The sequence below is a fragment of the Clinocottus analis genome, unplaced genomic scaffold (assembly GCF_023055335.1).
Source record: "Clinocottus analis isolate CAN_PGR_092001 unplaced genomic scaffold, fCliAna1.0.p SCAF_14, whole genome shotgun sequence".
NCBI classification, from domain to species: Eukaryota; Metazoa; Chordata; class Actinopteri; order Perciformes; family Cottidae; genus Clinocottus; species Clinocottus analis.
In genome coordinates, this window is record NW_027175865.1 from 16,219,840 (window position 1) to 16,231,985 (window position 12,146).

The 12,146-nt window shown below is 44.0% G+C and overlaps 1 protein-coding gene across 1 annotated transcript in view; it reads right to left on the reverse strand.

Moving 5' to 3' along the window:
- The window catches only part of col22a1 (collagen, type XXII, alpha 1), a 52,854-nt gene extending 47,812 nt beyond the window's left edge, over positions 1-5,042 (reverse strand). Inside the window, exons 1-3 of the mRNA XM_068575973.1 lie at positions 4,937-5,042; positions 4,286-4,852; positions 810-890 (exon numbers count right to left, since the gene is read on the reverse strand). Of these exons, the coding sequence (XP_068432074.1) occupies positions 810-890; positions 4,286-4,852; positions 4,937-5,027 (739 nt within the window). The 5' untranslated portion in view covers positions 5,028-5,042. The remainder of the gene's footprint in view (positions 1-809; positions 891-4,285; positions 4,853-4,936) is intronic.
- Positions 5,043-12,146: the final 7,104 nt, after the last annotated feature.

Genomic DNA, 12,146 nt, shown 5'->3' on the forward strand with positions numbered 1-12,146 from the left:
CATGAAGTTCAGCAGAGCAGGAGTCCAAGACAGACATGCCAGTGCATCTGTTTTTTCCCTCAGTGTGATGGATGTGGGTGGGAGACGCAGACAGGAACTCAGATCCCCCAAAAGACACGCTTAAAACAACATCCGACCTTTCTGGTGAAACACTATGCACCAGTTCTCAGAAACCCTTTTTGCACAGCAGCTTGGAATTTATGAAATCAAAAACATCGAATGATGGATGACTAGTAATGTGCTTCACTCGGTTGACAAGTAGCTGGATGTTTCATAACTTTTCAAACATGATTTTCTGATTTTAAACAGGAAGATATTTAATTAGTGAGCTTTCCTCGGCAAGAAAGCGGAAACTCACATTTCCAAAGGACTTTGGGACCAACATTTTGATGTGATTGGCGAAACAGTTCAAGCAAACTGATTTTCATAGCTTGTGGAAATGGATGGAAGTAAATAGATGCTGTAGAACGTACACAAAATACATCTAAAACGCAGCAGCGTTAGTATGTAAAATGATAAGCTGTGACGGAGTGGGGACAAACGTGCATACATTTAGTCTGCCACTGTTTCCTTTTTGACAGAAAATGACTGTTGCAACAAAGTTGTACTTTTCAAATCATGAATAAAACAAATTTGTTTTCCCATCAGTTAGAAATAGAATAATAAACTAAATAAGTGCATAGTTTTCTCTTCACAAAGCTGCACGTGGGAGTGTAGAGCTTTCAAAAACAAAGAGCTGTCTTTGTAGGTGGACAAGTATTGCCAGCGATGCATGTCGACATTGTAAAAAAGCAGAAGTTCGCACATACCTGGAACCTCTTCTAGGCCGTAGCTGGTGCTGTTGGGCTTAAACTGATCAGGCTGGACCTTCATGTTCGGACACAAGACATCTGAGGAGAGAGGACAATAGTTCAGTTAGACACGCTGTGAGTCAGGAGACCATGAACTCCTGGCATCGGTTGGGCAAAGTCTGAGGAAGTGACAGGAAGTAGTCTTTCTGAAACGGTGTGAATTTTGGGGAGTGGAGGGTGTGGCTCTACAAGCGCACGAGGCACCTCAATGGGCCCAGGGAGGCAGTCACAGTTTTATATTTCCCCACACTATATATTTCAGACGTGGCGACGACAGTGAGAAAGGCAATACACTCAGTTTACGTTTTTATTGGCAGGAGGGGTATTTTCTATATCTGTGTCAAGATGCCAGCTTCACTGCTAAAGAGCGCATATGTGGTGTAGTTTATTAGACGTAAACATTGGAGAGATTTATGAGGGTCAGTTCATCTACATTACACAAAAACAACAAGCTTATTTTGTCACTTGAAGGGTGGTGAGTTGAGGTTGCTGTCGGAAATCTTGGATTTGTTGGCAGCGTTTGGGAGGGATGGCAGTGTCAATTGGTGGATTTCCCGCTTTGGTCCAGATGGAAATTTCTCAACAACTATTGGAGGGATTGTCGTGAAATGTTGCTACCGACACCCACACCTCCCTCGGGATGAATTTGAATAACTATTATTTTTTTTCTGGCATCATAACCAGATCAACGTTTCACTCCAATTCTTCGTTGTGTGACCAAATACCTGCACAACACAAGGCGCTCCATCAGCCCAAGCTGCTAGCATGCTAACATGCTAAATTGCAATCTGGGTAAATAAAAGCCAAACCAGCTGCATGTCTGCATAACATGGGAACGGGACAATCATGTTTTTGCCATGTTTGTGATACAACCCTTTACAGCTGGATCATATCAGGCTTTTATTTGAGAATACGTTCGATTTAAGAATCTAAATCAAAAAGCAGGGATGAAACAGGAAAAACACATCTTGTCCAGGTTAATTAATTGGTGTATTTCAACAAAAAAAAGAGACAAATCTCTCCAGTCTGTTTGGAAATAACGTTGATTCCCCTGCATCAATTTTACAACAGACAAGGGGAATTAAATATAACCCCCTCACCAATCGCTCATGAAGACGAAGCTATGACAGCATCCTGTCATTGGTTTGAAATCAATCTGTTCAAAGAAAATTCTCATTAAACTTAATGTCCGCCCAACATTTTGTCTGTGTCGTGACTGTCAGCCCTAAATATTATCTGTGGCCAAGAATATCACAATGAGACACTCCAACTTCCCTAAAAGATTGAGTGTCTGTCAAACACCCGCCATCAAACCCTGCAATTTTCTTAAATCACAGCTATAAAGATCATCCTGTCGGAGGGGCTTTTAACCTTTTGCGGCGTTCTTTATGAGCACAGCTCTGTTGACATGGTTTGTTTTTCGGTTCCTTACAAATCCCAGACCATGCCTGTTGCCTAATGGCAAATTCCAAGCAGCTAATTTTAACTGTCAGCACTTGCATACTCGTTAGAAACTCTACAAGTGGCGTTATCTTCCTTTCACATGTATTTCTAACTCCAGCTGTATAGTTTGTCCTCATTTGTGTCTGTCTTCAGTTTGCATAGCAGAGAAATTAAAAGGAGGCTTTCTTTCTTTCTTGAAGTTGTTTTTAAAGTGATTATTGAAGAAAAGGGACTTGGTCTTGTTTTTCAAGCCAGAAAGTCTCCCAAAAATTACTGTTCTGTGAATGAATGGAAGTGCGTCACTCTTTTTTTCAAGGCGGTGTTGTTGCACAGCCGTGCGCGACTTAGCATGCTAAAGCGCAGCTACTCCCTGAACTCGTGGCCCTGGAGCTATAATTTAGGAATCCGTCTGTGAGTTTAAATGGAAGCAATGTCAAACCTGCCTTTGGAAATGAATGTCTCAGACAGATTCATAAGCAAGAGCTGGAGCATTTCACACCGAACAACCACCATTTTCCTTTGCAGCCAGGATCTGATACATTTTTAATCCTTACTATTACCCATGCCGCCTGTCATCATTATGCCTGCTGAATTTTTTAAACCCTCTGCAGGTGTTAGACGGGAGCTTTGATAATAGAGTCCTCCATCACTGGGGTCATGTAAGGTCAAGTGTGTGATCCAATGCGTTGGTAAGCGAGGCCACACACGCGCTAATGAAATAGTGAAGAACATAATAAGTAGAGTCCATTTTTAAAACCCATGGATTAAAAGGTGAAAACATTCGACATGGACATCGGAGCGGCTGCCCTGGACCCAATTAAAACATTAGAGCTATAATTTTCTGGGTGAAAATAACTTGCGTCGCTCGCTGAGCCAGTTGAGCCGACCACTGATATATTTAGAGACTCACTTGTGGTGAGTTTAGAGATTACAGAAAGAAAACATTGGAACTTTTTTGTCTGTGTAAATGTAGCCCTGCGTTAGTTCTACAGAGTTGCATGCACAGCCTGTTTTATGACATATATAACCTACATTATTAGTTTAGATTATTTATTAGATTTAAAATCTATAGAGTCAAGGAGCAAAGTGAAATGTCATTGGCTTCAAAATGAGTGTCCATGCTGCCCGAGCACAAGTTTCACTCTGTGAGGTGGTATGCCCTTGAAGAAAAATAAAGGCGTTTCGGAGTCTGAATCAACACTTCCTTCAGAATAATCTCTACTTTTGACTGTAAAACATGACAATTTAGAGCTAGATTAAAGTGAGAGTTGCTAGTTTGTTTTTGCTCATCTGTGCGCGAAACCATGCAATCATGTCTTCTCCTTTTTTGCATTTAGTTTGTGGCTAAGAGTTATGGCATCCTTTTCTTTCCAGTCTGTCTAATTTTAGACAGGAATTTTAGTGTTGGAGTGCAAAGTATTCATCTTCCCTGTGAAAACATTCAACGACAGATATTTCTCCGCTTCTCCTCACAGCTAGCGGACAACTCTAAACTCTATTTTTAAGTTTATTTGAGCTAATTCCTTTGGCTATGTAAGATACCTCCTAAGCCTGCATGCCTGTGTTGAAGGATTGTCTCGGAAAACTAGTGAAAAAAACCCCAATGAGGTTAGCTGAAGACAGGCTTTCCAGTGCTAAACACCTCTGCACCATAGCAGCAGTTAAATAGGCAGCTAACCCACAGAAATGTTTTGGTTAGAAAGCTGTCCTCTTCAAGCCACAGTTTGCAACAGCCCCCTAACACACTTCATACTCTGAAAGAAGCTATGATAGCACGGTGTGTGCATGTGCCACAGCCCTTGGTGGTTTGGGGTGGGGTTATGCGGTCAGGGTCTTTCCTCCATGTAGCGCTTATAGGTTAAAATAAGAGTCCAATTTGATTAAGTGCACGTTCAGGGTGAGGCAGGCTTTTCAGAGTGAGGCTTCAGACAGAAGCCACGGGGCGTGCAGTGCGAGTGATGTGTTGGCCCCGAGCCCGATGGCTGACTTACTCTCGCACAGCCTCCTCCTCAGCCTGCCTCTGATCTTGTCAATGGCGTTGAAGTCCGTCACATGGAAGACGTGGGCATTCTTTGGCTCGGCCGCGATCTCCTCCAGCTCCACCTTCAGCGCCTCCCCGATGCCCACAGCAAACATCCTGATGCCAGCTTTGGCGGCCGCCTTGGAAGGCTCCAGAACATAATCCTGGCTTCGGCCATCTGTGAGAAGGATGGCCACCCTCTGAATGCCTCGGGCCGTCGGCCTGGCTCCGTTACGCTCCGTGAAGATGTTGGCGGTGGTGTAGCCGATTGCATCCCCGGTCATTGTATTTCCCCCCAGGTAGCGTATGTTGCGGGCCGCTCGTTTCACGTCCTCCAGGGTCCTGTGTTTACTCAGGGTGAACTCGGTGGTGGGGTTGTCGCTGTAGCGAACCACGGCGACTCTCGTCTTGTCCGGTGCCACGTCGAACGACTCGACAATGTTGGCCACCCATTGCCGGATTTTCTCAAAATTCTCCTTTCCAACACTGGAAGACGTATCCAGGATGAACGCCAAGTCGTAGTGGACATTTTTACATCCTGCCACAAGAGAATACAGAGAGATTAGTCACATACAGTCAACATGAGCTTGAGATAATGGAATATTCCATCTAATCGTTTTACCTGCCCGCTGAGCTTCCACCCTCTCGCCAGAAAGAGTCAAAGCCAGGATGAACAAGACCAAAGTGATCCTAAATCCCAGGCGTAATTCCATCTCGGCCTTGGTTTGGTTCTGTGTCGTTTAGCTTATTACCACCATCAAGCTGTTCCGTCTGTGGAAAGGTCGGTGGAAACATGAACACTTTACTATTCTTCTCACAGGTACGGCAGTCAGTTATTTCGTAAGTGTACAACAGACCTTTCAGATATTTTCAAATCTAAATCTGTGAGCCAAGCGCTCATTGGCGAAGAGGATTTGTGTTCATTTCTCTCCAACAGTGAAACCAAAGTGGGTGGTGTACTTCCTGTCGTGCAGGGTGATTGGTGTAAAAGAGGCCTCCTACAATGGCTGCTGCCACATCTCTTATATTGAAAAAGGGGACTGGTGGGAAGATGAGTTCAGATTGCATTTGCCACTTTATATGTATAAAAAAATCTCTATCACATCCCCCGTATTGTCCAGTATTTCTATTGTCTCTTGTTTCAAATTGTTTCCGCTGTAAAAGCACGCAAGATGTGTTCTCCATTCTCAACATGTGATGATTGGAGCAATAAACCAAAACACACACACATTCGTCTACAGCAGCGAGGAAACACTGGACTCGCCAAAGACTGTTGGAACTTGCTGCCAAACTATTTATTTTTTTTGCAATCTCCACTCACAAAATAGTAAAAGAACAAAGTTAGAAGTGTGCTAATGTTGCACTGGGTGGTTTCACCACACACTGACGAGGTATCTCTTGTTGAGCAGCTGTGATCAACCAGCAGGTTGTGAAGGAGCGATCAGTCCGTCTCTGTTGGATCGTGTCATGAGGCTGTCGTGCCTGGGTGGCGCTGACAGAAACCTGTCATATAAACACAAAACTATTCTCGCTCTTATTGTACACCAGTGGTTGCGATGCTGGCCTTTGTGACTGACTGTAGCCATAACATGGAGTCCTCCTGAGACTGGGAGAGTGTCTCTCTGCGTGGGGGAGGTTGAGGAAAGCGATATGCACAACTTGGAAAGCAATAATAAGAGAGAAGTGCTTTACCATCCCTCACCGCCATTCTGTGCTCTCGGACATTTCTATTGAATTAGTCTGTAAATGTACTTGTTCTCCAGAGGTGAATGGCATCCAAACCTACAAGGCTGTTGTCAGGAATGGACTTATATGTATGCTAAGCTTAGCTTAGCATACATATAAATATATATATATATATATATATATATATATATATATATATATATATATATATATATATGTATATATTTATATATATGTGTGTATATATATATATATATATATATATATATATATATATATATATATATATATATATATATATATAAACAAAATGCAAAATGATGCATTTTTTTCTTTGAACTCTTCGGTTAGTAAGTATTTACATATTTATATATAAATAGTATTTATATATATGCTAAGCATATATAAATATATATATGCTAAGCTAAGCTAACAGTCTTCTGAGTCCAGCTCCAGCTTCATATTTAATGAGCGGATAGTATCAATATTTTCATCTCCAGCTCGACAAGAATGCATATGAAATAATTTTTCCAAAATTGTTTTCACTCAAAATATTCCTTGAAGTCCATTCCTGACAACAAAATATATATATATATATATATATATATATATATATATATATATATATATATATATATATATACATATATATATATATATATATATATATATATATATATATATATATATATATATATATATATATATATATATATGATATTAAATAAATTACATACATTAGAGCCAATAACTTATATGACTCAATTATCCTGTATAGTTATGACCTGATGTATTTATAGTTTAAAGATAAATATGTTACCATTTTTAGCATATTCAAGTCTTTTTAGGTCAGTGGACCTCTGGGGCCTCAGATGAAGTGGCAGTAGTATGTTAGAGTAAAAGAGCAGATCATTATTCCAGGAAATGGTCATTTTTTCCAGCAGCAACCTGTTGACTGTGGCCTGTATTCTAGATTGTGCTTTATTCAGTGTAAGCAAAGTGCTTTGGCCTCCAGATACACGTTTCCTGAACTGATACTCAATTGGGCTGCTTTACTGAGGCTATTAATGAGTATAATAGGAACGCTATAGCTGAATCACTCTAATTGCCCCAATTAGTGAGCATTTAAAATCTGAGCAATTCAGCCAAGCGAGACTTCGAAGGGAAAAAAAAATAAAATCTCACCAGCCCAATGAAAGCTGCTGCACATCAGTAAGATTCATGCTCCTAATCCTCCTTACCCAACTTTGCACAAGTCTAACATTTTCTAATTTTTCTCCCTTTCATCTCTGATCACATTTAAACACTGCATGTCCCTCTCAGTGCAGTGTCCAATCAATCTGCAGTCATGCGAGCAGATATACAGTATCCGAGGTAAAGCTAAAAACAAGCTGGTTCCTCTCTGTCAACATCTGAACCATGAGGCCAGATTCCTTACAAACGGTGGGTCTGTATCGTCAGGTCTGCTTCCACTTCCTCTCTCAATGGTAGACCTGGGACTGCAATAGATGTCTATAACAGAAGCACCGCGTCTGTCATTGCCAAGATGTCAAAAACAGAAACGGTTGTGCAACCCAAGAAGAACGGGGAAAAAAAAACCTGTTCCCTTATAGAGCATCACAGCATGTGAACACAAAACTAATAAAGAACATTTAAAAAACAGTCAGTTTTTAGAGGAAGATAGCAGCGGCAGATGGATTCTTGCTCCTTACCTGGCCTGTCACTTGTTGGTCAGCGGTTCTGAGGTGTGTCTCTCGCTCTGCCTCCAGCAGTCACACCCTGAATCAGCACCGAGGCAGCGGCATCATCATCAAGTGATAATAATCCCAGATATCTCCCCCCGTCTGCCCGCGCCAGAACTCAAAATGAGATTATCATTTAATCCAGGGTGACAGTCCAGTGTTCAGTGTTGTTAGAAAGTGAGGAGAGGTGAGCTTCAGAAGGCTCGTGGATGGGTGGACGGAGTGGGAGGGCACTGGGAGAGGGGGTGAAAGTGTAGGGTTTCACTGGGGGAAGAAGTGGCTTCTACTGTTCTCCGCTGGGCCTGTGCTCACATAAAAAAAGGCCGAGAGGCGCAGCCAATTATAGACGCAACTTTCTGGATATTTTTATCCTTTATTTTCTCTCCTTCATGGCTGCACCCATCTGAAGTGTCGCCCTCAAAAGGAACCAAAAAAAAAAAAAAGGCACTGCCTCAACGGTCCGGCCTTCGCCGCTGCGATAGCCACAGCGGAGCCGCCCTGGGGCCGGTGGTGGGCCGGGCCCGCGATGGCTTCAACCAGCCACACACTTATGAAGCAGGGCTGTACTTAAGTTGGGGAAATGATTATAGAACACTTGCGCTCGCAGCTTTGTGTTAAATGTCTGTCCTCGCTCTGACTCAAAGCTCTGTGATCTGTATCACTCACGTCGTGCTGTTTTGACAAGTTTACAACCACGTCAGACCACTAAGCCCTCTTTTTATTTTACACGTATATTTTCATGCACAAAATATGACACATGTATATTCTAATTTCCTTTCTTCAGTAGTTTTATTGCACTTATTTTACTTTATAATTGGTGTCCTTGAGCCGAACATTTCGCCATATCCCGATTTCCTCGAAGACGATGAATTCTTTATTCTACAATATCCACTTTGTCGAGCTGATCATTTATTTACAACAAGCAGACACACTCCTGGATGAGTAGTCACATGTCAGTACCGGTTACCGACCTGTCAAGCTTCGCTTTCATATGCACATTTAGAGGATGACTGTAGATTAGATTAAAAAACTATTAATCCCCACATGAACTCACATTTCAGTATACACTGATGCTCTTATCATGTGCGGTCATGCTCTCTGGCGGCAGTGGAAGCTGCAGTGAAACACGCCAACTCTCTCTGCCTGGAAGACGTTCTGTGCTTCACCTCAAAAGTCCTTTGCGTCACAAGTCTCATGTTGAACCAGCCTCTTTAAAACGCCTCTTACTTCTGTATTAGAAAACACATCCAAAATGCAGTGGAGGTGGTGAGGCAACAACATTCTCAAAAAACTGTGCAAATATTTGAACGTCATGGGCAACGAAAAAAGTTAGCCATTACATCCCGGCCCTATTTGCGACGCCTTTGTAGCCAAGGGGAAGTGAGCGCCGGGCAGGCTATGTATGGGCTCAGTGAGAAGTGGATGGGAAGTGGGCTGACGATACGGGGCAGATGCACGTTATGAGCAACGCTGTCAGTCTAAGCAACCGTCTGTTGCCTTATGTGAGAGGGCTAAAGAGGTGAACAGCTTGCTGGGTGAGCGAGAGGCTGCGAGCAGCACGCAGTCGTGAAGAAAAGCCATCTGTCATCTGATTGACAGCCAGCGTTCAACCTCCCACGTCAGAATAAAACAAAAATATGTCAAAAGATTCCTGTGAGAGTTACTGTTAGCACTTTCATGCAACGGTAATAGCGGCTCACTAAACTTGGCGGGGAATCTGCGGCACTGCTTTGCAATGCAGACAGCGAGATGACGTTGTTCTCATGGCTCCGGAGCTGAAATGGCAGATTCAAAGATGTGGCAGGTTGCCTTTGATTTGCCTTCTTCAACTAGTTGGTTGAAGCCCCCCTCCTGTGAGTTATATTGTAGCAATGGGTCACATGTTGCCTTATGGGAAATTTAACTGGAAGGGTCAATTTACATGACAGTGTACAAGACCGGGCGGGAATCTTGGCATCACATATTACATGAAACTTCATCTCGTCAGCCTTCAGGAAATGTGTTTGTGTCCGGCAAGTCCCTGCACGGCCCAATCGACATCCTCTGAGGGGCTACAGGTGTGTGTGTTCGAAGTGTGTGAGACGACACTGAGAGTGTTGGTTCCTTCAAAATAACATCGCTGGCTCCTAAGGCGTACTGCTACTGTAGCATCAGCTGCGTCCTAACTAAAGAGCAAGGATCAACACTGGAGGCTTTTCTCAAAAAAATGTTGTCGCTCTTCTCCAGATTGGCTTCTTGAAGAACTTTTGAATGACAGATGGTTCATCCAGGTACCTGAGTATTTCTTTGTGTCGGCCCTTTATCAAACTGTTTGAAACGTTGACTTCTCAAATAGTTCAGTGGAACAAACTAGTGGGTTAAGAGCAACAGCAGGAAGTCAGCCCGAGCAGGCAAACACATCCAATGAGGGGCAGGAAGGTGATCGACAGGCAGCAGGTCAACATCCAGCCCCTCCTGTCCAGCTTACAGGAGGGGCTGGACTAAAAGGAATGAAGCAACGGGCAACAAGGAGTCTGTGGAAAAGAGCCTAATATAACCTGCAGGTGAACATGTGGGAGGGGATGTCAGGTGACCAAGACTGGCAAGAGATGCTGAGGGCACCCAGTGGATGAGACAGCACACGAGATGGAAAAGGGACAGAGTCAGCGAACTATAAAAACGTACTTAAATGAAAAAACATGTGCTGTAGAGAATAATGTGTCCCTGCATCTGCTGCATCGATTATGATTGCGCAAACATTTGATAAAGATGTTTAATGACAAAAACAGTGTTGCCGACTGAAGTCTGAGTTAAGTTGTCAACATTACCTGGCTAATGACCAAAAGGTCAGATCCAGCATGAGTCGAGGGAGGCTTAGAGCATTAGCCAAATCGTGCTGAGTGCAGAGCATTGTGGGAATGGATCCAACAACAAAACATGGCTGCTCCTGCACTTTAAAAAGTAAGATATTCAGCAACCACCGCTGACATATATCATATTATGAACGTGGCAATCAGAAACACTGCATATAGAAATGAATGGTCACATGAACTCTTTTATTATTGTCGGGTCATATGTGCAAATGTTCATATATACATCATAGGATCAAACCCATGAGAGTAAGGTCCTTGCCTGCTGCTGTTTAACTCATCACACCAACGTATTTTCTCTGAAGAGCATCTCTGCTGTTTCATTGCCTTCATGATTTAACTCTGCGTGGCGTGCCATGCGCCTTGCTTTGAGCGCCGGCTGATTGCATCATGACATACTTTGCGTGATCCGGGCAATAGTTGTTTGAATTAAGAAAATCCAAACCTTAAAGCTGCCTTGCATACACTTCTTGAAATGTTATGACATGTTTGGGTTCACAAGGGAAAGTCTGCCGCACCTTTAAGGAACTTCAGACCCGTCTGGCTTTGTGCAAATATAGTGCAAATAATCTGGTGCAAATAGTGTATCTCAAGATTACTAAACGGCTGAACAATCTGCGTTATTTGCTCATGTTGCCGTGTGTGCAGCAGTTCATAATGGCACAGCGCAGCAGCACCTTTTGGGTTCCTGCGTGTTGTGTCATCTGCCGGGTAAATAATTAAACTATGAATCAGCTTCCAAACTGGGACGTAAGCCTGTTTCTGGTGGGTCGTCTCGAAAGCATGACATCATTTCATAAAGTCCTCAGCTGCGTAAGTGAAAGATCCAATTTCATTACAGCTGGCGCCGGTCCAGAGGGACTGCACCACTATGCTTTGTGATCAAGCTTTTTTTCCCCCTTTAATCTCCAGTTGGACGGCTTGGCTTCACGCCGTCGAGCGGGTCTTCACCGCTCCCACCTCCCGCCGTCAGAGTGCATCTTGCAGATTGCTGACTGCGATCCTCTTGATGGCTTTTCCTGATAGCACTTCCGCGCTCCCAGGGGGATGCTCTGTGGTGCTCTGTGATGCTTTTTCGAGCGTGCGGCTGGGCCCTCTCCGCCGCCGGACGCTGCCCTTTGCCTCGGACACCTTGGGCCGGCTTGCCTTTATCTGCAGGTAATCCCCCTGTTGACGTGCTGGAATTGCACTGATCCTCCTCTGGGCATTGTGCTCTCCTCAGCCGCTGCCTCCCCTCTTCCAGCAGAGGGGTGCTGTGGTTTTTGCGCGCCACCTCTGCGCCCCGTGCGGCTTGAGCTTTAACTCTCCGGGAAAGCAAAGGAGGTGCCGGCTCGCAGCGCAGAGGAGCCGGGGTACCTCGACACACCACATCCCCCAGGTGCTTGTCTCCATGCGGCTCTGTGGAGACGCGGCGCGTCAGCTGGGGCCTCGCAGATGTGTGCTGCTGTTGGACTTTGAGCGTCTCGGTGGAAGCAGGGGGGCAACCTGCAGCTTTTACCGGCCGTTGTCTCACGCAGGATTTCAATTTCCCCGCAGGCGGCTCAGTCAGCTTGGC